At 51.1% G+C, this 27,380-nt stretch overlaps 1 protein-coding gene across 1 annotated transcript; it reads left to right on the top strand.

Annotated features, from left to right (window-relative positions):
- On the top strand, window positions 1-22,150 carry FAM167A (family with sequence similarity 167 member A). Its single transcript, XM_021540524.3, has 3 exons — window positions 1-2,719; window positions 10,099-10,640; window positions 19,464-22,150. The coding sequence occupies exons 2-3, from the start codon at window positions 10,263-10,265 to the stop codon at window positions 19,725-19,727; spliced, it is 642 nt and encodes a 213-aa protein (XP_021396199.1). The 5' UTR covers window positions 1-2,719; window positions 10,099-10,262; the 3' UTR covers window positions 19,728-22,150.
- Window positions 22,151-27,380: the final 5,230 nt, after the last annotated feature.

Genomic DNA, 27,380 nt, shown 5'->3' with positions numbered 1-27,380 from the left:
GCCATAGATGTGGACAGTGCTGGTGTTGCACAGGTTTATTTTGACTGATCACACCTAATTTCAGGTGTCCATTCCAGGTGGCTGGTGTTAGAGTATTTGCATCACCAGTGGGAGCACCACTCTTCTTCAGCAGCTCCCCACCAGTGTTTTTTGGATGAACACAACTTATCCAAGACAAATCCAGGCCAAAAAACATTCAAACCCATGGACTGGCTTCAGAGGGATGTGGCTGCAGCCTTTCACTGCTATCTTATGGCAGCTCATTTGAAATCCATTAAGCAACCAAATTAAAAATAAACATTTACAGAAGAAGGAGCGGGTGACAGTGTGTGGTCTGTTCCTGCGAGGAGACAGGCAGACAGACAGACAGACAGACATCCAGCCTTGGGAGCAACACCTCTGCTGTAAACTCACCCTGCTAGACCTGGGCTCCGGCCGTGAGGCCGACTGACCCAGTCTGGCCATGTCCCTGTGATTCAACGCTCCTGGCTATCAAATCTGGGTGGCTGAATCCAAATCGTTTGTCAGGAAGGGGCCCCAGTCTTGGTCATTCCCAAGCCATGTCCTGGGATTGCTCATCCCACACCAAAACCGGGCCAGGGGCTGTTTCACCCTGTGCCTATCTGTCCCCTGGTGCTGCTTGGTTCATGGGCACAGAATCGGTTTTGATTTGGATGAGATGTTGCTGGAAACGTTGAACCTCTACGTGCTTGATGGACCAGGCTCTGCTCTGTGGGACCCAGCAACAGGAGAACAGGAATGGGCAGGAATGGATGCCCGGGAAGTTCCACCTGGACATGAGGATGAACTTTCCTGTGCAGTGACTGAGCACTGAACAGATTGTCCAGAGAGGGAGTGGAGTCTCTTTCAGTGGGGATATTCCAGAATTATCTGGACACAACCCTGTGCCCTGTGCTCCGGGATGGCCCTGCTGGAGCAGGGAGGCTGCACAGTTGATCTATTGTGACCTTCCAACGTGACTCGTCTTGGGATTCTGGGATTCCTTTTGCTGCTAAATGCTCCTGCAGGTCTTTGTCAGTTTTAAAACAGCCAACAGCTCTTCCATCTCCTGTGGTGCCTCTCCATCATCATCAGCCTTCAGGTGCCTCCTTGCAGCACAGTGAGAGCTGATCACCAGGCTGAGTTTGCATATGCAGATCTGAAATCTGACAAAAATGGATGCTGGCAAAAAAAAAAAAAAAAAAGAAAGAAAAAAAATTGAAAAAAATTTGCATTTTCATCAGAAATGTGAAAATGCTGCAGTTCATTCTGAATCTGCATTGCTGCATCCAGAGCACCCCCTTTCTCTGCACTCCAGACTTCCAAACCCTGTTCAGGCACAGCCTCTAAATTACTGTGGGGTCTGGGGCACCCCTGGCACTCGAAGGGAGGTGGGAAATCCCAGCCCTTCCATGCTGGAGCTCAGGAAGGGGCTGTAAATCTCCCTGTTGCCCTCGGGGGGGAAAGGGGATGGATCAGGCAGGAAAAGGGAAGGGTGAAAAAAAAAAGGAATAAAAAGGCTTTGAGGGGTTTCTCTCACAAAAGCTGAATGTGGGAATGGAGGGAGGGGCCTGGGTGGTTCGGGGTCACTGGCCAAGGCTTAACCCTTCGCAGCACCAGCTTTGCAAAGGCGGGCGGTGGCTCTGAGCCCCCAGATGTGTGATGTGTGGGATGCTTTGGAGAGCGGCCCCCAGGCTTTGAGGGGTTAACCTCCAACTTCTGGCGAAAGAAGGAAAAAAGGAAGGAAATCCCTCTGTCCCCTGCCTTTGATTCTGGACCCCACTCAGCCGGCAGCCGGGGCGCTGCCTCTCTCAGTCCCTCCTCGGAGGCAGCTAAAATGGTTTCCAGCCCCGCTGGGGCAGCAACAGGAGCTTCCCCAGCACAAAATTCAGGCGCAGGCTGGTTCCCAAGCTGGTTTCTGCCTGGGGATGGATGGTACCAGCCTTGGAGCCCCGGGGCACCATCCTGGGGCTTCCCAGAGGTGCTGATGCATCCTGGCAAAATTCCCCTCGGCACACGTAGTGGGCAAGCTGTGGCACCTGGAAAACGTTATCCCAAAGCTCTCCTGAAGGCCAGAGGAGCCCGAACTCCTTGTGGGGCTGATATCCATGGAAAGAAACACGATCTGCATGGGGACACCAGCAGGTTGGTGTCGGGAAGAGCCGCAGATTCCTTCGGGAGCACAGCAGCCCTCGGGGCATCTCCTGCAAGCCTCGAGGGGACCTGCCCTCCACTGGACCGCTCCATCCCTGTTCTCCACGCCGAAAGCATCGCTGATCTTCCTCCCTCTCCTGGGTGCCGGAGGATGTTTAGGACCCGGGCGGTGCAGCTCCTCCCTTTCAGGTCTCTCCAGGGTTATTGCTTGGTGGGAGGTAGGTTCAGGGCTTGGTGGTATGAATGAAAGAGAGAGAGGAAATCGGCGCTGAAAAGCTCAAACTGGAATAGCTCGCCTGTCTCCAGGCAACAGCCCTGACGCAACGGCTGGGAAAAAAAAAAAAAAAAAAAAAGAGTCCCCTAAATGAAAAAAAAAAAAAAAAAAAAAACCAACAACAAACCAACCACCACACGCACAGATTTCTGAAGCGAGACACAGAGCAGGAGGATGAGACAGACTCCGGGAGGCACTGGTGACACCGCTCTGCGAACACCAAGTTGGGGACCCGAGGTGGAAGGAGGGAGCCCAGATGTCCGTGCAATCCCCGCTCTGATTCCAGCCCCGGTGAGTTTGTTTCTGGTGGTGGACTGGGGGGACAGAGCCACCCTGGGGACACCCGGCACGGGAGATGCCGGAGAGCTGCCCGGGGCTGGAGGGGACCCCGGCAAGGAGCTGGGGAGCAGCAGACAGGGGTGATGGGGACCCCAGCGAGCAGCACCGGGGTCTGGCGAGCTGGCTCTGCCGTGGCGGGGCTGGGGTTTGCACAGTGTCCCCCCAGCCGCAATCTCCTGCCTCGCCGACATTCCCTGGAAATGACCGCCACGGTGGCTCCCCATTGATCGGGAATGTCTGAATCCTCCTTTCCCATGATGTTTGTGGATTTTGCTGTCAGCCGGGAGCAGCGTGGAGCTTTTCACCCGCTCCAGGAGGATTTTCCCGCACAGGGTGAGATGTAACGGGGGAGAGGCTGCCCGGCTTTCGGGACAGTCACCTGTTGCTCCCTCTGCCCCCAGCCTGAGATGTGCAGGAGCCCTGGAAACCTTTTCAAACCTGGAAAGGTTTGTGGGGTTGTGCAGTGCAGACATGGTGGGATGAGCGTGGTGGCTTCGCAGGGCGTATCTACCTCGGGTTTTTGAACCAGGCACCGTGTGCTGAGCAGAGCAGGTTTCCACCTGCTCACGTCTGGCCCTCGCAGCTCACGTTTACACCGAGGAGAGGGGGGAAAAAAACCCAGGCAGAACTTCTTCGGAGCCCTTTATAACAGCTTGCGGCTAATTGTTAAAATAATAGCGCCAGCCCAGCACGAGTGTTTGTGCAAGCCCAGCCCCAGCGCCCCGGGGTGCTGCACACCAGGCAGCATCCCCATCCCACAGCCCGGACCGCTGACACCTCTCCCACCACGGGTACCTCTCCAAGGGACCCCCATCCCTGTTTTCCTGCAATGCACCCCCCGTTTTTCCATCATCCTGCGCCCTCCGGAGCTTCTCTACATCGGAGACCTCAGCGGAGGCGGGGGGAGGTGGGGATGGATGAAAACCAAGTTCCTGGCTTCCAGCGAGGAGCTGTGCCCAGCTGATTCCTCCGGCTTTGTCTGCTCGTCCCCGGGATCCGAGGAACTCCCCACTTTCCAGCGGGAACGAGCCTGTTTTGGCTGCTGTGGGTTTGCTCTGTGCCAGCCATCATTTCAGCACACGGGAGCTGCTGCTGGTTTTTGCATCCCGGCTTTTCTCTGCTTTCAAATGCCCATTAAATTCCCCCCATCCTTCATGGGGGGCTTGGTGGGGGGGAATCTGTTCACCACAAAAATCCACCAGGACGGGAAGAATCCGGCTTCTGCCGGGCTCTGGGCTTGCAGCAGCCCTGCAGCCATTAGGTGTTTGCAAAATGTAGCAGAGACACTGCAGGGAAAAAGAAAAAAAAAAATTAAAAATAATCAGCCTCAGAGCAGCGTAGCCCTTCTGGGGGGAGGGAGAGGAGGGTCTGTTTGCAACCGGCTGATCTTAAATGATATTAAATCCCACAGTGCAGCTCAGCACTGGGAGAAGACAGGTCTGAGGACAGAGGCTGGACGATCATGGTTTGGATAATTGGATGGGACAGGGGGCATGTAAAGGGGATTAGGGGGTCACCGAGGGGCTGACCCCACTCCCCTGATCATGTTAACTTGGAGCCTGGGGGTCTCTAGTGGGAGCTGGCTCTGGCGTTGTCCCTGCAGGGGCTGAGCTCAGTGCTGGGCAGATTGGAGCTCGACAAAACAAAACAAAAAGGTTAGGTTGTTTTTATCTTTCTGAAAACACACCCTTGCATGCTGCATTTGGGGAAAAAAATAGCTCCCCGTACTAATCTCCTGGGAAGAGAGCATTTCTCAGCCTGCCCTGGCTCATTCCCAAGGAATCCCAGCCCTTTTCATTACCCTGGGCACACAGGCACGGAGGTCTCCCTGCCGAAATGCGGCCGTGCCTGGAGTGGCAGTAGGGGAAAAGGGGGAACAACCAGCTGTGCCATGCCACAGGTCCTCTGGGGGCATCTCTGGGAACAGGTTAGCTGTGCCACCCCTGAGATGAGCTCCAAAACCTGCTGGCAGCCTGGGGCAGTGCATGGAGAAGAAACCCTTGCACAAAATCCGTGACTCCACAGAGCTCAGAACACACCAAAGGTGGACATAGTGACTTCACCAAGAGCCTGAAAACTTGCCTTTGCTTCTGCTCCTTAATCCTTTCCCTCCTAAAAGGAATCCTGCCTGGTTTGGGCTCATGGGTTGAAAGCATTGACCCCCGTTCATCTCCCCAGTTTGCAGCTACTTCCAGCTGACTGGAAGACTGGTTTGCTGGAATGCCAAATACTTCTTCATGCAGGATTTCCACACAAAGCCTGGAAATCTGCTGATCGAGGAGAGCCTAAGTGGTCTGAAAATGGAGCTGCAAGGCTCCATCCGAAGCAGGCAGCAGCCTCAGCCCTGCTCCCTGCTAGAAGCTGTGTGGAGGACGCAGGAGGGATGAGGTGCAGTCAGGCAGGAAGGTGCAGATGTGTTTACTGAAACAGGCTCTGACTCTGCCGCTGATGCTGGAAATCAGCCAGGGAGAAGTGCCTTGGGGCAGGGAGTGCAAACTGGTCCCCTCTAATCTCACAGACACAGAATGGTTTGGGCTGGGAGGGAGGTGCCTTCCATAAAACTCACCCACCTCCTGATATGGACAGGGACACCTTCCACCATCCCAGGTTGCTCCAAGCCCTGTCCAACCTGGCCTTGGACACTGCCAGGGCTGGGGCAGCCACCTCTGCATCCCTCCACTCCTCTGATGGATTCTCTGCAGCCCCCACTGCCCTCCCCTCTTCCCTTGCAGTGTTCAGGGCTCTTTCTGGAGGCCATTTGGGCAGAAGGGAGTGCTGGAGCAAACTCTCATCTTGTTCCAGGTGATATGTGAATGGAAATCCCCTCTTTTTCCCTTTTCCCTGTTTTTCTGTGAATGTCATGTCCACATCTATGCCTAGTGCCCATTTTGGTCTCATCACTGCTGCCATTTTTCCATGGAGAAAGGAACAAGCTCACAGACAGGAGTGTGGCCAGAAGGTCTCCATGGGCAGCGTGTTCAGTGTCACTGAGGGCTCTGCCATGACCCCTCCAGCATGGGCAGAGCCCTTTCCATCCTGTCCCGACCATCCCGAGCAGGCAGAGAGCATCTGACCCTGACAGGATCAATTCCAGCCCTGGAGTGTGTCCTGACTCCTTGGGATCAGACAGCTCTGCCTGGTGCTGGAATTTTGTCCTTTTGAAAGGAGGGAAGCTGAAGGTCATTTTGGGACCAGGCTGATTTTCTGCAGGAGAGGATTTCAGCTGCTACAGAAAAGGATTGGGTGGGTAAACACTGAATAATAAAATCCAGGGAAACCAGCTCTCCTCAGGGTCTATGGGGTGGCCGGGGATTTGTTCTCCACCTCTGCAGGATCCCTGTACAGAGCCAGCAGGATGAGGGGCTCTGGCAGGGTGAGGGACCCCCAGCTCACCAAATCCACACAGCACAGCAGCTCCTCTCCTGTCAGAGCTCATTCTGGCACGGGGAAAGGAATGAGTGATGTGCAACCAGTTCCAGGGAGCTGCAGTGTTCATCCTGATGGGTCTCTCCTTCCCTCACCCCACTCCTGAGGCCTCGGAGTCTCTGCTGCCCTGAGGATGCTCCGGAACATCCATCCAGAGACCTCTGCGAGCAGCCAGAGTCCTCCCTTACTCCATTGCTATGGCAACCCTTTCTCACAGACATCTCCTCCTCTCTGCCCCTCTCCCAACCTGCAGCAGACACCCAGAGGGGGTCAGAGACCTCCAGGGGGGTCAGTCACCCCCACCCCATCCCTGTGGCAATGCTGTGCAAGGAGGGGGGCAAGCACAGCTCTCCCTGCACACCAGGCACTGTCCCACACCTCTCACTCCTCCTTGGTGTTCCTTCATCCCACCTTTCCAGGCTCAGGGTCCTCCTCTGCTGCTGGGAGCTGCAGAGCTGGATGGTGATGTTGGCAGGTTGGATTTGCTCCAGGAATTTCCTCTGTAGGACCGGGGGTATCTGGGTGGCCCAGGGCAATCCCTGTGCAAACCTCAGAGCAAATGATCAGGGGAACCCCATCCCAAACTCCTGGATCATGGGGGGTGTCCCTGCACCCACTGGAGTGTGAGCACGAGCACTCAGATGAGACCTGGAAACACCAGAGGTGAATCCTGTACATCTCTAAAAATCCCCAGAGGATTTTCCCCGAAGGCCAGTTCAGTCCCTGAACTCTCAATCAGAGGGAAACTGAGGCACAAAGGGGCTGAGATGCTATTTGAAGGTCATTCTCATCCTGAAGCATTGCCTCTGCCCTGTTTGCTCCATGAAGTGACATCTGTGGTCTGTGTGGGCAAAAGGGCTTCTGTCAGCTGAGGTTTTGTCTTATATTGAGGCTTTTTTGTCTTCCCAGCCTCCAGAGGAGCAGAATTCCTCTAACACAGACTCCTGCAGTCACTGCTGCTCCTCTGCAATAAAAAATGGTGTTACAAGAATCCACAGTCCACCAGGAATAGTGAAGGAAGAAGAATAATTTGCTCCCCACAGCTTCTCCTTGGCTAATTGTCGAACTCCCAGTCTAACATTCCTATTATTTCTCTGTCCCAGGCTTGTGCCTCTGCTGATCCCTTGGGGTAGGTCAGTTGACTTCTCCAGTGGAAACCTAACACAAGAAAGAAATTAAAGGGGTTTTTTGTTGTTGTCTCAGTGACCTGTTGTGTTCTGTGCTTTCAGGATTCATGGAAGGGAAGGGGGGAACCCCTGACCAGAGGCTCTCAGTGAGGTGTGAGCAAACCCTCACCCTGTTTCGGGTCTGAACTCGTTACCCCTAATGAGAAGTGTCACAAACTCCCTGTGGCAGGTGTGATAATGAGACAAATCAAGGATTAATCACTTAAATCCCCTTGCACAGGCTAGCCCAGGGGAGCCAAGCCTGGGGCAGGGAGACTGGGAGGTTGTGGATTTGAGCCAGAGGCAGGTTTGTGCCTGGGAATTTGGTAACTCTCAGGCACCAAAGGGTTTGTGTTACAGCACAAGGGCATTTTTCACACGCTTACAACTTTCAGATCTCTTTCTTCACAGCAGGTGTTTGATCCAAATCCAAGATATTGATAGGAAATTAGAGGTGGCTCCCTCCTGTCACTTTGGAGTCTGGACAGGCTGGGGAATGCTGCCAGTTTAGGGGGTGTCCCTGCAGAGGGAATGAGGCGTTTCATGTCACGCCAGAGAGAAAGTGAAGGATGGGCTGAATCAATGCTGCTTTCAGGGTAGAAAAACCAAATCTCCTCCAAAGCTGATGGGAGTTGTGGTGACAGGGAGGGGGAGATGTCAGCAGGGTTGTGACAAAGGGGATGCTCCAAGCTGCTGTGCTGTTTTCATGGTCCAGTGCTCTAAATGAGCTGTGCCCAGGGCTCAAATACCAGGGGCCATTGCCACCCTGAGGATTCCATATACACTGAAAAACCAGACAAAAGAGTTTGTGTGGGGCTCTGTTCTGTAGCTGTGGCATTCAGAAAATGATAAAAATATGATCTTTGCTGGGGATTAGCAAATCCAGCAGCCCAGTGTGGAACTGCAGCAGACTCTGGGACTGCTGGGTTTGGGCCACCCTCAGCAATCTCCACATTGGTCTCATAGAACAGAAAATAAAAGCTGAGAAACGAGGTCTTTAGAGTGATTACTTGTTTTCCTTTATTGATTTGGGGAGGCTGGAGCAGGAGGAAAGGTAAATTCATCGACATGCCCTGAGTCCTGCAGAGCACCCCTCCACCAGGGCAGCCCAATGCTTTCCCTTCCCTTTTTCAACAGAAGAAGGAAAATTGTTGCTGTTCCAGGCACGAGAACTGTTGGCTAAAACCTGACAGAGCATCTGTGCGTGCTCCCTCTCGCTGTAAAACTCCCATTAACATAAATAGGAGCAGGAAGGAGACCACAACATGACTAATCCTCCACCCCCACGCTGTCTGTGTGTACACTCGCAGCTCCTCCTTCAGCTCATGTGCCCCCACACAATTGCTGGGATAAGTCCTGCTCTCACTCGGTGTTTATTTTAAATTGAATCTTCTTACTGAAAAGGTTGGAGAGGCGTAATTGTGGTCTGGATTTCAGAGCTGCACATGCCTTTGTGGAAATGGCAGGGAGAAGAATGGCTGAGTAACTCTAGGAAGCTGCACACACCCTGCCTGGTTTCCCAGGCACCTCACCAGGCAGGCAGAAAAGCATTTTGTTTTGTGCCTGACGTTCAGAGGAGAGCTCTGGATCTATTCCTAGCTCAGCTATAGATGAGCACACGACCTTGAGAATGTCACTTATCTGATCCTGCTGGCAAATGAATACAGAAGCTGCCTGAGCTTCACTCTTGAAGAGTTCTCTGCCCCTCCAGGTCCCAGGGTTTGTCAGACCAGCTTTGGGCACAGCTTCCATGAGTGCTGACGGGAGGAGAAGTGAGGAGGGAGCTCCTGGCTTCTCTGTGCTGCTGCTCATAAGGGTGTTTACCAGGGACCATTCTCACTGGAAAAACTGGATGTGGACAGTGATGGAAACCACAAGTCCAAGTCTCCCTGAATGTCTCAGCCCAGACCATGCCAGAACCCCAGTTAGTTCCTCACATGGCTGGGACCACGTTCCAGCGGGCCAGGAGGGAACTGAATCCTCAGGCTGCAGCTTTAGCAAACCCGGAACTAAACCCAGATCTGTAAAACTGGAGGGGAGTGTGGTGTGGGGAAGGATGAGTCCCTTTTCCCAGGTCTCCTTTTGACTCCAACTCTTGGGAGAAGTTTGGGTTCGCAGAATCACAGAAAGGTTTGTGTTGGAAGGGACCTTAAAGATTCCACCCCCTGCCTTGGACAAGAACACCTTCCTCTATCCCAGGCTGCTCCAAGCCCCATCCAACCTGGCCTTGGACACTTCCAGGGTTCCAGGGGCAGCCACAGCTTCTCTGGGCAACCTTGGCTAGGCCGTCCCCACCCTCAGAGGGAAGAATTTCTCCCTAATATTTAATCTAAACTTCCCCTCTTTCAGGTTGTCCTATTTCATCTAGACCTGATTTGCCCAGATGGGGAAATGGGGGTTTGCCAGGCAAAACCAGACATCCCAACATCCAGCAGCAGCCACTGCTGTCTCCAGAGGACTCTGGGGTGTGGGAATGTGTCCCGACCTCCTTGGCCACCCTTCTGTGGCCCCTTGAGTTAAGATTGGAGATGTAGGTAACCAGAGCTTTGCTAAAAGCCAGAACCTGTCTGTTCCTGCCCCAGAGCACTCAGATAACCGAGGTGAGGTCACCCTCCCCTGCAGCACCTTGGCACAGAGCCTCTCCCAAAACCCTCACTCCCCTGCTCCAGCAAGAGCTGTCTCACTTTCCTCACTCCCTTCTCCTTTTCAAAACCAATCCTTTTGTTTTTTTTCTTCTAGGTGTTCATCCAAGGCTGGTTTGGTGCTTGAGGAGCCCACACCTCAGCTGTCCTCCAGGGAGCTGTGCTGAGCACCTCGTGAACGCCTGGTCAAACCTTGAGGGCTCTCATCTCCATCCCTGGTCCTTTCCAGCCCACCTCTATGCCTTTGGACTCCCAGAGAGGATGTCTGTGCCCCAAATCCAAATAGAAGAGGCTCTGGACAGCATGGATGCTGGCTCTGGGGGCGTTCCTCCTCCAGATGATCACCTGAGGACCCTCAAGGCATTGACAGAGAAGCTGAGACTGGAGACCAGGCGCCCTTCCTACTTGGAATGGAAGGCAAAGCTGGAGGAGCAGGCTTGGAAGAGCCCCCAGCCCGAGGGAGACAGGGAGGATGAGGCCACCAAGGCCAAAAAGACCCCAGGGGAGACTGTCCCCATGAGGAAGGTGCAGCTGCACCTCAATGGGAGCCCTGCCCAGGACAAGGGGACTGTCACTTCAGGGAGGATAGGTGGCTTTGAGAGCATCGACGAAGCTTTGACGTGGCTCAGGAAGGAGCTGGTAAGTGATTGCCTGTCCCTGTTAGCACAGATTTTCAAGAGGGGTAAAAATGAAAGAGTGGGGAAACTCCTTGTTCCTACCTGCCTTCAGCCCCAGGTGGAAAGGCAACAATCAGTCCTTGCATTTTCCGTCACTCATTGTGTTTTCCATCACTCATTGTTTTTTCCACACCTGGCTCTTCCAGGTCTATCCTCTGCTGCTTTTTCTTGATTCAAACCCAGTCCACATTTCAGTCATTCCCCCATCCCAGCCTTGGGCCCTGTCTCATACATCTGTTTATTTCTGGTGGTTATGTGCTGGACATTTCACAGAGGAGGAGAGGACAGAAATCCTTTGTCTTTTCTAGGAACCTGTGCTAGGAAAGCCAGGGCACAGGGCTGAAATTCACCTTTTCTTTGTCACTTTGCTGTCATGGTTTTTGGCACAAATTTATCCTGGGCCTGACCCAGCTCCCAACCAAACTCAGGAGCCAGCACAGCCTGGAGATAATTCCCAGGAGGATGCACCAATCCTGACAGAGCTCAAGAAGTGTTTGGAAAATGCTCTCAGGCACGTAGAGTGATTTTGGGGTTGTCCTGTGCAAGGCCAGGAGTTGCACTTGATGATCCTTGTGGGTCCCTTCCAACCCAGGGTATTCTGTGATTCTCTGGAGGTTGATGGGATGGGTACGTCCCTGTCAGGGCAGCTGAAGTCAGAGCTGGAGACTGAGCCCAGGTGCTCTTCACAAGAGTAGAAGCAATCACACACCAAAAGCACACTTCTCAGTCATCCTTCCCTTCTCCTCACTGGCACAAAAATTTTTATTATTTGGCCCAAATCACTGGAAGTGACTCATGACATGTGGCTTTGTTTCTGTTGCCCAGTTGGATTTTTGCCTGTGAGTCCCAGCAGGAATATTTGCAACAGGGGCTGGGACATCACTTGTGGCCAACACTTGTGAAAATGTTCCTGTGCAGACACTTTGTTTTTGAGAAGCACGGAAAAAAAATTCTGACAAAAATAAATAACAGTTTTAAAGATTTCTTTGCGAATTTGCTTGAGATAATGTTGATTTGTCAACTTTCTGTTGCTGCTTTCACCCAACTCCACTGGTCCCCTGAGGATTTATTTACAGAGGGGGTTCTGGATATTGCACTTTGGTGACTTTGTTTCTCAGGATTGTGGCTTTCAGGAATATTAGGAATATTTCAGGACTATTAGGAACAGCTTTAAGATCATCCCCTACAATCCCTCAGTGCCCTGGAGAGCCTCAACTCCAGATCTGTGACCTGAATCTGGGTGTAATCTTAAATTCATACTTGATGGAAACCCTGAATCTCAAGATGATCAGAGAGTAAGAAGCAGATTTTCCTTCTCAGAACCTTGGATTTTAAAAGATTTGGGGTTTTCTTTCAATCTCTGCCCATGATGGAAATACAAATTGTCTCAGAGTCTGATTCTACCCCTTAGACTGGGGTGTGGTATCTAAACCACTGTCTGTCAAAAACTGAAAGTTTAAGTTGAAGACAAGGAATGGCCAAGCAAACCCTAATTGTTCCACACTTTCCATTTCCCAGCTACTTAATTATACCGGTCTTTGCTGGAACTGGATGTGACTGGTAATTTAGAACAATTTCCCCAAAAGGGAGAGCAATTTTTTGACTGACCACAGGGTGAAATAGCTGTGCTGGAGGCACGAGTGTGGGTAAGAGCTGCCAGCAGGCAGAGGGAGCACAGCCAGGCCGTCCCATCACATGGTGCTGGAACCAAAAGGTGCATTTCACATTACATTTCAAGGGTGAAATGCAGTTTCTTGTCAAATAAAGGAACAAGCTTCCAGACATCCCAACACAGACAAGATCTTTCCCCTGCTTTTCCTCATGTTGTGGTAGCAAAGCCATCAGGAATGCTCCACAGCAGCATGAAGCCCAGAAACCAACCAGATCTTGGGCTGATCCCCCAGTTTGGGCAGCAGGGGAGGGGGGATTCTGCCCTTCTGCTCCTTTTAGGTGAGACCCCACCTGCAGAGCTGCCTCCAGCCCTGGTGCCCAGCACAGGAGCTGCTGGAGAGAGTCCAAAGAGGCACCAGGATGTTCAGAGGGATGGAGCAGCTCTGCTGTGAGGAAAGGCTGAGACAGCTGGAATTGTTCAGCCTGGAGAAAGCTTTGGGATGAGCTAATTGTGACCTTCCCGTTCCTGAAGCAGCTTAAAAGAAAGTTGGGGAGGGACTTTGGACAAGGTCCTGGAGGTAAAGGGCAAAGGGCAATGGCTTCCTACTGCCAGAGGGCAGGGTTAGATGGGAAATTGGGAAGGAATTCATCCCTGTGAGGGTGGGGAGGCCCTGGCACTGGTTGCCCAGAGAAGCTGTGGCTGCCCCTGGATCCCTGGAAGTGTCCGAGGCCAGGTTGGACAGGGCTTGGAGTGACTGGGATAGAGGAAGGTGTCCCTGCCCATGGCAGGCTGGAACAAGATGAGTTTTAAGGTCCTTCCCACCCAAACCATTTCATGCTTCTGTGATCCCACAATATGGTTATTGAGGGTCTGTAGGACTCACCTATCCAATGAAGGGGCAAAAGCTGGTGAATGTGGAGATTCTTTCCATGCAGGAAAGACGTGCAGCAGTCCTTAGGAGTGAAATGCAGAGTGTGCAGCTCCTTCACCCCCAGCCCTCAGCACAGCTCCCAGCGTGTTCAGGCTGGGCTGTTTCAACAGCAGCACCCTGGAATGGTTCTGGCGTGTCCCAGGGAGCATCCTGCCAAGCACTTGGAGCTTCAGGAGTTTGCATATGCTGGGGACTGTTCCCATCAGGCAGGCAGGACCACCCAGTTTTGGATTTAACTCTATCCCAGCCAAAAGCAGCAGAGGCAGGAGAGTAAATTTGGTACTATCATGGAAGGGTTTAGGTTGGGAAAATCATCGAGTCCAACCACTCCCCAGCACTGCCAAGGCCAGCACTAAACCATGTCCCCAGGCCACATCCACACAGCTTTCAAATCGCTCCAGAGCCCTGGGCAGTTGGGCCAGGGCTGGACAGTCCTTTTGCTGAAGGAATTTTTTCCTAATATCCAATTTAAGCCTCTCTTGGTGCAACTTGAGGCAATTTCCCCTTGCCCTATCTCTTGTCACTCCCAATCCACACAAAAGTCATCATCTGACACTGCAAGGAATTTTCCTCTGTGCCTTCAGGGCCTGCTCTGATTTGACTTCAGCCAGGTTCAGGCTGCTCACCTTGAGGAGTGAAGCAAAAGACAAATCCAAGGTTTTATTGTCCATGTCGCCTCACCTGACCTGCCCCAGACCCAGGTTTGTAGGACTGACACAAACCCACGGAGCCTCAGCCAGGCTCTGCTGAGAGCCTGGCACCGAGGAGCTGATTTATTCAGATGTGCAGACTGCTCTTGTTTTTGTGCTGAGAGGCTCTGTGGAGGTGTAGGAGCAAATTGCAGCTCTCAGCTTGTGCTGAGCTGCCCCGGGGCTGGAGCATTTCCCTCCCCAGCTCCTCCTGCCTCTTCTCTGCCCTTTGCTTGCCTTTGCACTGTCAAGTGTGGCAGCTCCTCGTCTGTGCTGAGAGCAAAACCATCACCAGCCCAGGGATGGTGGCAGACTCGAGGACTGGAGGAGTCACACTTTGCTCTTTGGTTTTGAAATTTGCCAGATTTTACAAGTTATGAAATTAAGCGCTCAAAGTCTTCTCCCTCCTAAGTATGGCTAAAGTAAAACCCTGTGAACAGAGACGTCTTAGAACAGTTCTAACTTAGTCCTTTTAGGAAAAATGAGTTTTCTAGCTCAAATTCACCAGTTTGGCACTGTGAGCCAGAATGCAGGAAAAGAAACACATATTTCTGATGGTCCCTCCTAGGAAATCATGAAACGCCTGTGTCCTGTCAATCAGATTTTATTTCCATTTAGGATACTCATACTGGCTGAACAAGTGCTTGGGTGAATTTAAACAACAATGAAGCACCAAATTTCCTCATTATGAGGGTGGGGAGGCTTTGGCACAGGTTGCCCAGAGAAGCTGTGGAGTCCCCACCCCTGGAGGTGTCCAAGGCCAGGTTGGACAGGGCTTGGAGCAACCTGGGATAGTGGAAAGTGTCCCTGCCCATGGCAGGGGGTGGAACAGGATGAGTTTTAAGGTCTTTTCCAACCCAAAACATTCCATGACTCTTTGACCTCTACTGTTAAATTGCTGAAACTAAGGAAGAGTTTAGGATTTATTATGGAACAGGACCATCCCCAGGGGTCAGTTTTGGTGCAGCCACTCTGTTTTGGGGAGAGAGGGAGCCAACACAGCCTAAACAACACTGAGGAAGGGTGAAATCTGGGACCTTGACATGGTCCAGCTGGCAAAGAAAACTCTCCTGGTGGTGGTGGAGAACTCCCAGGCACTCCAGAAGGAGCTGGGATAACTCATCTGGTGCTGTGGGTTGCACCACAAGGGCGTGAGCACCTAAATTACCTATACCAGGGTGGCATCTGAGCACCTCTGAAGAAGCCCCAAACTAAAGCACAGACAATGTGGGCTTGTCTGAAGGGCTTGGCAAGGATTTGACAAGTGGCCCGTGCTTCTTTGTGCTTGAATCCAACTGGCTGCACTCAGGAAAGTGCCAATTCACATTTCAGTTTCTTTTGAACTTTTGGAAATAAAAAGGGCTGGCCCTGTGAGAGCAGCTGCCTCTCCACAGACCATCCCCCTGAGCTTCATGGACCAGGCTGGGACTTCATCCATGGGACTCTTCTCCTTTGGAAGGAGAGGGAAATCTCAAAGAGCTCCTCATCTCCATGCCTCAAGGTGCTGCCTGCTGAAAATCCCCCAAAAGCAATGCAGAGAAAAGATGGGCTGCTGGAAATGGGAAAATTATTGGTCTTCCTGTCTGTTGAAGGCAAAATTGAAGGCAACTGCTTGTAGCTATTAGGGCTGAGCCACCTAGACTGGAAATCAGGAAAGAATACATCCAGAGTTTTCTCTCCCTCACTCCTGTTAAACATCCCTGGGAGACTCTGGGGTTCAATCCAAGCAGAAAATAATCTCTAAGTTCATAAGATCCAGTGGTCCAGCTTTGCATTTAAATCCAGCAGTTGCTTCTCTTCCAGGAAGGACCTGAGTTTGGTTCTCCCTTCCAGCCTGGGAAATTTAACCTGGCATCCTGTCCTTTCCAACAACATTCCCCAGCCATGCTGGTGAGAAACAGCAGGGGCTTGTTGTGCAGAGAGAGGCAGAATGTGTTAAAACGTTGGTTTTCATGAGCAAGACACACCTAAAGCTCTTCCTGCCCTGGCCATGAGAGGATCAAAGGAAATCAAAAGCCTGGTTTCTGCTGGATGCTCCCCACAGGTTTCTCCAGGATGCTGCATCCCTGTGTGGGATCCTGCTGCTGCCTCACATGGATAAACTGGAATGTGCAGTTCCCTCGTGGTGACCAGCCCTGTGGGTGAACTCTGCAAACCAAAAACCCCACGGCTTCCCGTGATGTGGCCCCTGTAATCCCATTATTCATTCCCAGGCAGCTTTGTGGAGCTCTGCTGGCCTGACAACGCTGCTTGTAAATGGACATCACTCATCCTTTCCAGTGATTGTTTGGTCCTCAGCATGGGACAGGGGGAATGGCTTTGGAATTTGTGCAGAGCCTCTGGGAAAGGGACGGAGAACGAGGATTTCTGCGTTCTGGCTGAAATTCCTCTAAATATTCTGGGAGGGTTTGAATAGAGCAGTGTTTAGTGAGACAGCTCCATGGATGCAGGGCAGGGGGTTTGCATCTCAAGCCAAGCCCCAGGGATGAGTGTGGGGAGTGAGAGTTCATGCCCTGCAGAGCAGCCCAACTTTGGTGCTCCACCCTCTGCCCAGCTGTCACCCCACAGAGCTGCCTCCACAGGACCTGTCACCAGAAAGGAACTCCCAAGCCCTTGGGAAGACAAGGCAACCTTCCAAGGAGCACAGGCAGTGACAGCCCTCCTCCCATCTCCCATCTCCTCCTTGTGCACATCATCCTCTCATAGAAACTTGGAATTCTTAAGGCTGGAAAAGCCCTCAAAGATCATTGAGTCCAGCCCTTAACCCAGCACTGCCAAGGCCACCACTAAACCATGTCCCCAAGTGCCACATCCACATGGTTTTAGTCAACCACTGCCAGGCTTTGTTCCTTATCTTTATTTTCTAGAGGGCTTTGCCTTCCAGCTTGGGTGAAAGCAAACGGATTCCTCAAAAGTGTGAAAAAAAGAACCAGTCCAAAAAATGAAAAGATGGTTTGCAAGAGGAAAAAAACACCTATAACTCACAGCGCTTTGCACAATGGTCTCATAATTCTCTTTTAAATGTTTTTGTTGTTTGTTTTTTTTTGGCAGCAGAGGCTTTTTTAATCTCACATTCTTCCAAATGTTCAATGAAAGACTTTGTTGGCATTTCTTACGTAACTTGATACACCAAAAAAGAACGACCCAAGGTCACTTCAATAACACCTGCGATCGCCTCCTGATAAAATATCAGCATTTGTTGTGAAACAGGGCAAAATATCAACAGATTTTTTTCTTTTTTTTTTATTGGAACTCAGGTGGAAGAATGAAAACTGCCAAGTGGCATTGCTCTGCTGGGGGCACAGGTTATGAGGTCTGAGAGGAAATAGTGAGTTTTTTGATAAAGGTAAATGACCCACAACCCTGCCAACAATTTGAGAGATATTTCCTGAGAGAGAGAGAGAGATTCACCTAGAGATTGGTACAAAGGTGACTTATTCACTCAGGGATTGGTACAAAGGTGACTTAATCCTCTCCAGACAGCCAAGCTGGAGTCTTATTGCTGGCTGGGAGCATCAGGCAAGGTCCTCCAGGATGCTTCTGTAGCGTCAGACAATCATAGAATGGTTTGGGTTTGAAGGGATTTAGATATTAGAAAAGAATTTTTCTCTGTGAGAGTGGTGAGGCTCTGGCAAAGGTTCCCATTCCTGGAAGTGTCCAAGGTCAGGTTGGACAGGGCTTGGAGCAACCTGGGATAGTGGGAGGTGTCCCTGCCCATGGCAGGGCATGGGGCTGGATGATCTTTAAGGTCTCTTCCAACCCAAACCATTCAGGGATTCTCTGATTCCCTGGAGGAAGAGGGATTATGGCACAAGCTAAAGTAACCCCAAGGCTGCTTTGGTTCACACCCTCCTTGCAGCAGCCCTTGGAAAGGGGTCATGGAAAGGTCTCATGTAGGAATTTCAGGGTCTCTGTGGGGTCTCTCAAGGGGAACTTCCTCCCTTCCCTTCAGCATCTTCATGCACAAACCAGCAGGCCAGGAATAATTTATTCCCTTCCCCAGGCCTACATCTGTACCCACAAAATGAGCAACTCATTTTCAGGCCTGGAGGGAAACTGATATGGTCTGATCACATCCATGCTGCTAAAATCCAGGAAAGGGAAATTTATCCCAAAACAGAGAGTCACAGAGTTCTAGAACTGGCTGAGTTGGAAGAGGCCTTGGAGATCATTCTGTTCCAGCCTCTTCTGGTGAGCCTGTTGTGCTTCTTCTCCACCTTCTTTTTTTTTTTTTTTTTTTAATTTTTTTGTAGCTTTTGTGGTTTTGTTGCTTTTCTGTGAGGAGGGAAGTGGGGTGGGAAGTGGGAATTGTGTTGATTTGCTTTTCTAGCCCTGCCTTCTCCTGTTTGCCAGGCAGATTCCCACACCAAGTGTTCACTCCTTCCTTCACTATCCACAGCATCCTGTGGCAATGAATTTTCTTAATTATGAGTTAGATTTTTTTTTTAATAAAAAACCTCTTTCCTTTCATTACTTCTGAATCTTCCACCTTCCCAAGCCAGGTGCCAGGGGAGAAAAAAAATACCTCCAAAACACTTAGATGATTAGCTTGGAGGTTGTAGTTCTCTGTCCTGTGGGAAACCATGGAGGTCCCATCCTGAGAGCCACTTCAAATCATCGAGATAAAATAAGCCACAGGGGAGGTGGAGTCTGTCATGGGCCAGCTCTGATTTATGCAGGATAGAAACCCAGGCTGAGTATTTGGGGATAAGTTATTTGGTATTCTTTTAATTGGTCCTTTCCACCTCTAATTGCTCTGTCTCCCTGTGGCTGCTGCCTTATGAGCAAAATTAATTTGGGCTTTGTTTAATGTTGAGATGGAGGCTCTGAAGCCTGACAGATACCCAAGCCAACAGCCTTGGCACAGCTTTAATTCCAGTTTCCTGGTGCTCCTGAAAACGCGAGCAGGCACAGAATTTCTCGATTGTTAAAAATTCCCCATCCTGACCTGGTATTTTTTGGGATGCATTGCTGGCTTGGATGATCTCTGTCTCCTTCACAGATCAAGCACCTCTAGATGAGTTCACAGAATCAGCTAGGTTGGAAAAGACCTTTGAGATTGAGTCCAACCTATGACCTGACACAACTTTGTCAACCAGACCATGACACATTCAGCCTTTTTGTAAACACCTACAGGGATGGTGACTCTACCACCTCCCTGGGCAGCCCATTCCATGCCAAATCACTCTTTCTGTGAGGGACTTTCTCCTAATGTCCAGCCTAAACTTCCTCTGAAGCAGCTTAAGGCTGTGTCCCCTCATCCTGTCGCTGGTTCCCTGGGGGCAGAACCCAACCCCCACCTGGCTGCACCCTTCTCTCAGGGAGTTGTGGAGAGTGAGGAGGTCTCCCCTAAACCTCCTTTTCTCCAGGCTGACCCCCCCCAGCTCCCTCATCCACTCCTCACAGGGTTGTGCTCCAGACCCCTCACCAGCCTTGTCACCCTTCTCTGGACGCATTCAAGCCCCTCAACATCCTTCCATTCCCCACGATCCGGTGGCTGCAGCCTCGAGCAGCAAATTTGCCACTCAAAACCCTCTTTCCTCCCCATTCCAGGCAGAAATGCGCCTGCAGGACCAGCAGCTGGCCAGGCAGCTCATGCGGCTGCGCAGCGACATCAACAAGCTGAAGATCGAGCAGACGTGCCACCTGCACCAGCGCATGCTCAACGATGCCACCTACGAGCTGGAGGAGAGGGACGAGCTCGCCGACCTCTTCTGCGACTTCCCCCTCGTGAGCTCCTTCAGCCTCTCCACGCCCCTCAAGCTCATCGGGGTCACCAAGATGAACATCAACTCCCGCCGGTTCTCGCTGTGCTGAACCGGGGGAGAAAGAGGGAGAGGGATCTCTCTGCCTCATGGCTGGGTGAGGAGAGGCCAGCGAGGAGCAGAGGGAACGGGAGCAAACAGGGAACCCGCAGCTGGTCTTGGTGGCAGCGTAGAGAATGGCACTGGAACGGCCCGGGGATGCTCATGGGGGAAGGCAGAACCTGCGTGGAAGAAGCCTGGAGAGCATCCAGATCCAAAACACACACTCAGCTCCTTTGCCAAGTCCCTTCTCCTCCTCTTCCTCCCACAGGACGCAGCTCGGTGTGGGTGGTTGTGCTCAAAAACCAAAGGAGGGGTCAAAAATCAGCCACAAAGCAAAATCCCCCTTCCCTTGCCTTCCCCTCCTCCTAGGCTGGAGCAATGTCTCTCTCCTCCATGGATGTCTCCTTGGGCACCAACCCTCAGCCTCTGCTGCTCCAAGTGTGGGATCCACGGGGCTGTTTCCAGTGGGAAGTTGATTTCCAGTGGGAAAATCAAGCAAGCAAAGGACTGTGGGTTAAATGGTACCAGCCCCAAGAAGTGGTGAGAAGATGTGTTTGTTGGATTGCTCCATAGAGTCCAGGGCACTCCAACTTCATTTCTCCTGTGGTATAGATTATGGAGTCACCAGGGGCACATTCAGAGATTCCAGCTGACCAGAAGCCTCCAGCGTGCCCAGGAAGTCATACCCAGAGCAATACACATTTCTGATCCTGTTGGATGCTGTTGTCAGCCCCAAGACACCCTGTGGCTCACCCTGCAAACAAGGAAATGTGTACCCAAGACATTTCCTGTCAGGGAAATCCCCAGGCTGACGCCCCCCAACAGCAGCACCAGCAAACCCTGGATCCTCTGTAGCAACACACATCCATCAGAGAGAGTGACTTCAAGAGGAGAAAGGGGACTTTTGGGACTTAAAATTAAAGGGAGAAATTGCTGTGATGAGCTTTGGACCTGCAGCAACACGTGGGGTTCCCTCCCTGCCCAGCAGAATGTGAGATGGATGCTGTATTTTCTTGCCTTTCAGTGCCCACGGCTGCCTGTACTTGGCACGGGGGGCAGAGACCTCCGGTGCTGCCCAGCAAGGGACTCCAAAGGTCTTGCCATGGCAATTTTGGGACAGCTGGCACCCAGGACAAGACAGATCAAGCGTGGATGCCTTCAGGCTCTCCCTCCTGTGCCCACCCCGCTCCTGACCCTGTCAGAGTGGAACAATCCTGCTCATGGTGCCCATACCCATGGCAGGAGGGTTGGAATTAGAGGATCTTTATGGTCCTCTCCAACCCAAACCATTCTAGGACCTCAGCCCACTTCTGCTCCTCCCCACGTGGCCGAGCAGGAGCAGCTCTTGGCTGAGCAGACCTGGCTGTGCCCACAGCCCCAGCCCAAGGCCTGGGAAGGAGCAGGAGGGGCCATCCCGCTGCTCTGGAAGCTGTGGCTGTGTCGATGTGCCTGTAGCTGTCTGTGAGCTCTGTGTGTGTGTGTCAGTCGCTGTGTGTGTGTGCATCTGAGCCCACGGGACGCCTCTCCCGGGAGGCTCCGGGCTGGGTTCGCGCCTTTGTTCCGAAACGTGACGGGAACCGGGATCCGGCGAGGCTCCGACGTGCCTGGGAGGATGCAAGGAGGCTTCCAGACCTGGGGCTCCACTGGGAGCTTTAGGTTGGTGCAAAGACCAATAATTCGTGTGCCTCCACAGGTCTGCAGAGTGGGGATGAATTAAGGGGTTCACGGATGATGGGGCTGGGGACTCTGAGCTGAGATCAGTCCTCCATCCCCACAACCCCTGGATGATGCCTCCTCATCCACTCCAAAGCTCCCCGAGTATCTTTTCTTTCTGCTAAGGAAGGAGAAATTTTAAGCACCAGAGCTTTATCTATACCGTCAGCACCATGCCTGGGTGCTGAATCTTGTGCTCCCCAGGTGAGGAAATTTTATTTTGGGTAGTGATCAGACTGTCACTTGGCCTCTGGACAAGACAACCAGCCACGGTGCCGTTCAGTTTACTAGGAACAGCCTTACTTCCCCATGGACATCTTGGAAAAAAATAGAAAACACCTCATTAAAATTCTTCTTTGTTTACTTTTTTCATAAAAATAAATCAGTTTGTGTCCCACATGTTGATTTTCAGAGGTGTTTTCAATCAGAAATGATGTTTTTTCCATTAAAATAATGCCTTGGAAAGGGGGATTGGTTCTCTCTAGGGTCAAATGGAGTCGAGTACAGGGTGGGTCAGCCTTTGGGCTCTTGTCTGGTAGCCAAAAGCAGGGGTTAATTCAAGCACAGTCTTCATGGGTCATTACACATGGCATTAGAAAATCAGACGTCTGAATTCCAGACATGTATCTTCTGCATTAAGGGGGAAGAGGCATGGGTGTAACTGCCAGCTGTTTGTTGAAATGCACAATTTTTTAATTATAAAACCTCTGTATGTATTGATTTCTGCCTCTGGTCTCTCACTGTGTTGGGGAAGCACCAGGATGATGTGTTCCAGGATTACAGGTGTGCCAGGTTTTTTCCTGGCAAGTTTTTGTATCCACTCACGCCCATTAGCTCCACCTGGCAGCCCATGAGAGATGGGAGGAAAATAAGGTTGGAGCACGTATGGTGTGTTTGGAGAAAAACCTATGGAAAAGAAAGCAAAAAAAAAAAAAAATTATGTTTTATGTTAGTTAGCCACTGAGTGAAAAGTGGGTCCAGGCACTTAAATGATATCAGGCTAGGGAGGAGAAAGAAATAGAAATAGGTCTGATTTTTGCTGAATTTTAAAATAAAAGGTCACCAATGTTGGGTCAGATTCGAGAAACATGAGGACAGGTCATTGCTCCCACCACAGAATTCCCAGACAGGAGCCTGCAGGTCTCAGCTGTGCACAGTGAGGTGACTCAAACCCTCGAGTGTTGGTTCCTCTCCTGTGGCTTAGAGCCACATTCCCTTTCCCAGATGCCTGGAGAGAAATCTGGTGGAAATCAAGGCTGGTTCTGCTGAAGTCCATCCAAGAAATGCTTCTGTGTAGACCAACAAGTCAAAGCTGCAGCTCCATCTGGAGCACCAGTGGCTGCTGCTCCATCTCTTGGAAGCAGGAATCTTCTGGGCACTGATTCCAGTGTTGTCCTCAGCCATTCAGCATTGAGACACGTTCCTCATGAAATGGAAGAGCCAGATTGAGACTAATCCATGGGAATAATTAACTGCATTTTTAATATAGGTGGCCAAGCTGGAGGACCAGGCTAAGTGGAAGATAAAATTCCAGATTATTTTTGCTTGCCCCCAAAAGCCCAATGCAAATTTTAAATGGGGGAGTCAGTCTAGCATTTTAATTTGATAAATTTTGTTTTTACTCACAACTTGAATACGTCACTTAAAATTCTTTACTTAGAAGGAAATTGTTCCCTGTGAGGGTGGTGAGGCCTTGGCACAGGTGCCCGAAGAAGCTGTGGCTGCTCCATCCCTGGAAGTGTCCAAGGCCAGGCTGGATGGAGCTTGAAGCAACATGGGATAGTGGAAGGTGTCCCTGCCCATGGCTGGGTGTTGGAACTGGATGATCTTTAAGGTCCCTTCCAATCCAAACCATTCTGGGATTCTGCAAAAATAGTTCTAAAAAATTTAAATTACAGCTGAGACATTAACACTTCATTTTCATTCAAACATTGTTTTGCTGTTAGCCGTTAAAAAAACTTTCCTTGAAAGAGCCTTAATAAAACTTTTCCACTTTCTCTTTTTCAGCTAGACCCAGTCCCTGAAGTTTTAGTCAGTCCAAAGCCCCCACATTTTTTACCATGAAAAAATCAGTTAAAAATTAATTGGCCCAGGTTCCTTTTTTCTTTTTACTTCCTTTGTGTCAATTAAGAGGAAGCACAGAGCAATTTTACACATTTTACTTCGTGATGAGCTGGCTGCTCTCCCTGGCTTGAGCTGCCACAATCTAGTAATGGACAGGACCTTGCTCCTCTGTCACAGCCCCAGAGCAGAAATGATGAAAAGAGTCATTGTTCCCAGGAAAGTGTCTCATTCCTCACTCTTTTGGCATGGGAAGTGCTATCCCATAATCAGTGAGTGATTCGAGGTCTCTCACAATCAACCCCCATAAAACCTTAATTAAATTCAGTGGAGACCCTGTCAGAGAATGCCACACTGGTTCCCCTTGCACCAGGAAAGCCAAGGAATGACACATTTAAGGACTTAAAGACTGAATTTTCAGATTTACTCTGCTACACAGGATTTTAACTATCACAGCTTAACCTTTTTTATAGGTAGCGATGATATAGATATGGATATATATGGGCAAAAATCCCAGCTGGAGTATTCCCAGCACCTCGTGGGTTTATTTCACAGCCTGACACTCTCTGCTGAGTGGGTTTTCCTTCAGATCAAGGCAGACAGGAGGAGGGGGAAGGAAAAAACCAGGGATTGCAAGGAGGAGGTGGCAGGCTCCACAGCAGAACCGGAGCCAGGCTCTCTTCCCCCGCTGCACGTTTTACAACCAAGTGTTGTGTCTGAGGGGATGCACACATGGGAGCGAGACATCCCAAAAACCCTGGCAGGAATCACCCCTCTGGCATCACTCACAAACCAGATGCTGGCCAGAGGAGCCACGCAGCAGCTCCCAAAAATGTGCAAACCACTCCAGAAATTCTCACTCATCTCTGTGTGACCTGGGAAATCTGGGAAGCTGAGGGCAGCACTTCCCTCCCCTCTCCAGCCTCAGGACACTCCTGAGTCCTGGGTGATCACACTCACTCCTGGGAGTGTTCCAATGGCTGGGAAGATAAGGTGAAATGTAAATGTGGAATTTAAGGTAAGCAACAATTGAATTTGGGCCAAACTTCTGATTTCGGCCTTTTGTCTTTCATCTCTTCAATCTATTTTATGAAGGATCAAGAAACCACCTCCATTCACCCATCATTCAGAGCAGCCAAGACCTGGGCTGGCCCCGTCCTTGCAAAAGGTGGATATTACAGAGTCCCTGTGGTCAGACAAACTATTCTGGTCACTGTTGCCCTCAGCACCTAAATGTGTTTTAAAATGCTCTGGGGCAGCTCCTGAGAGCGCTCTGCAGTGTCAAAGTTGTGTCTGTCCCATCCCTGGAAGTGTCCAAGGCCAGGCTGGACAGGGCTTGGAGCATCCTGGAATGGTGGAAGGTGGAGGTTGGAATGAGATAATCTTTATTTTCCCTTCCAACCCAGTCCATTCTCAGTGAGGAATGATCAGTGCCTCGCCACTGCTCCTTCCCCGAGCCCCCTGTCCCTTGTGGCTGGCTCAGCTCCCTCCAGAGGGGGATGAGGGGGAGGAGGGAGGTTATTACACAATGTTTTTGTTCCACTGACAGTTTCCCTCTGCCAGTTGGAACAGGCTGCTCATAAATTTCGGCTTTCTGGAGGGGTTTCAGGAGTTTTGCATTCTTAGATCATTGTCTGCCTTTCCCAGGAACAATGGGGGCAGGAAGGAGCTGCTCCAGAAATGCCATGTGCTAGGAGGGGATCTCTCCTGGATAGGGATTGCTCAGGGAGGGCAGAGGGAGCTGCCCTCCACTGCTTCAGCTCCCAGCTGGGTAGCCAAGGAGGCAGCTCAGTGGCAAGCAGGAATGCTGCTGGCAGTGCCCTGTGCAGATCTGGGAAGGTCAGCTCCTTCCTGCCACTCCAGGAAGATGATTGGAGGTGTTATAAATGAAAATTTGTCCAGCCAAATTAATATGAAAAAATAAAATATTTATTTAGCAAGAAAATTCTATCTAGCCAGCCACAAAGAAGGAACAGAGCCGAGCCCGGGGTCGGCCCTGGGTGTGCAACAAGGAGTCAGCCTCAGCAGAGGTTTTCCTCTATGCCCACACACCTCCATCCTGGCACAAGAGGTTTTTATAGGGAAAATTCTGCCTGAGGCCAAGATTTCAGCAGTCTTTTCTTCTATTCAGAGTCCATATGTTAATAAGATTTTCTTTTTTGGTGACCAGTGTCAGGAGTTGCTGAATCCCTTGATGAAAAATGCTGCATTCACATGTATCTGCCCGAGGATTTCCATGAGATCCATCCCAGGTCGTTCAGGCATGATCAGCACCTGGGGTCCCCCCATATCTCTCCAGTCATGGCTCATCCCCATCTCCTGGCTGAGCCACATCCTTTTACGTGTAAATCGAGTTTCAACATACACCAGGTTTCACCTGTGAGGGTGGGGGGAGTCCTAAAACAAACGTGTATAGCCAACAAATATTCAATATCACATATATCCTATTAGAAATGGTGCAAATTATATCTACTACACATAACAGAGGGATTATCCTGTGATTCTAAGGTGAATGAGAAATGGGATGGTCCCTGCTGTGGGTGCTAAGCACCTCCTGGACTCCCAGGTGTGAACACCTTGGCAGGCTCAGCACGTCCTTCGCCACCCTGGAAGCTGCTGGGGCTGGGATTTTAGAGAAAATCTTGTCCTGAGGGTGAATCACAACTGAAAGCCTGCTGCAAGGCTTCTAACCAGATAAGAGGGACCAAGTTCTCAATTCTCTCAGACTCATCCTGTGCAGGCAGCAGCTTTTCAGAGTGTGCTGCTCCCTTCCCAGGCTGCCAATTCCAGCCAAAGCTTTGGTGCCTTGAGTGGCTTGCCAAGGGTGGGCTTTGCCTGCCCCACGAGGTTCCTGGCATGGTGTGGGTCCAGCCCAACCAGCAGTGACCCCAACAGCCAGCAGGTCGGGTTCAGGAGTTGTGGGAGCCAGGGATCATCCCAAACTGCCAGCCTGGGTGCTGCTACACTCTTTGGGGGCGTGAGGGTTTAACCATATAAACTATCTGGGCTGTACCAGCTGGAATCCTGGGCACAGGAGTGACCCTGGTGCAGTTCAGTTCACTCACAGAGCTGAGGAAACTCAGCCAGGACAGAGTGCAAGAATCCTTTCTTACAGAGAGCAATCACTGAGGACTCAGAAATCTTGCAAAGGGACAAGTCCCCAGTGCATTTTTGAGCCAAGGCTGTATAGGCGAAGTTTTCTTGACTTGTGACACACAAACCTCTCCCCCAGCAAAGGAATCACTCATCTGGATGGCAACAGCAGGAGCTGTGTCTTCCCCAGCAACTCATCCTCTGGCCTAAAGCCAAGTGCCCAATCTGATCAAGCCCATATCATTAATTACAAAACAGCAGTCACACCAAACTACATCTTAGGAATGTCCCTGACCCGTGAAAGCTCCCAGACTTTGCCTGGGAGTTGTTGTCCCGTGCCTAGCTCATGCCAGGGGCTGTGATGATCATTGAAATCCAGCACCTGGAAATGCTCCTCAGCTTTTTGGTTTGCTCCCAGCCGCAATACAGCTCCAGCACTGACACCAGCAAAGTCCTGAAGGAGTTATTTTCTCTTCCCTGGGTTATTTTCTCTTCCCTGGGTCTCTTCCAAGCCCACTCAGCTCAGACAGAGGACCCCAGTCCTCTGAGACCCCCACAGGGAGGGTTGGCCAGCTCGTTCAAAAAGGTGGCTATAAAATCTTAATTATCTCCATTAGCTGCCAGCCTGCTCCAAGTTTTAGTCCCAGGGATGCCAGGAGGTTTCCTAGTAACAGCATGCAATCAGCCAAAAAAAAGAGGGAATTATTTATCAGAGAGCTCCTTGCCATGCAGGAGGAGAGGGTGGCAGAGGAAGGATGTCCCAGGGGCTCTGCAGGGAGGAGCTGCAGCTTCCAGC

The sequence above is a fragment of the Lonchura striata genome, chromosome 3 (assembly GCF_050655825.1).
Source record: "Lonchura striata isolate lonStrDom1 chromosome 3, ASM5065582v1, whole genome shotgun sequence".
Taxonomy (NCBI): Eukaryota; Metazoa; Chordata; class Aves; order Passeriformes; family Estrildidae; genus Lonchura; species Lonchura striata.
This window is presented reverse-complemented; position numbering and strand designations above follow the sequence as displayed.

Coding starts and splice junctions, on each gene's coding strand:
- FAM167A (XM_021540524.3), top strand. CDS start 10,263: ATGTCTGTGCCCCAAATCCAAATAGAAGAGGCTCTGGACAGCATGGAT. Junction 10,641..19,463: donor CGTGGCTCAGGAAGGAGCTG/GTAAGTGATTGC, acceptor TCCCCATTCCAG/GCAGAAATGCGCCTGCAGGA.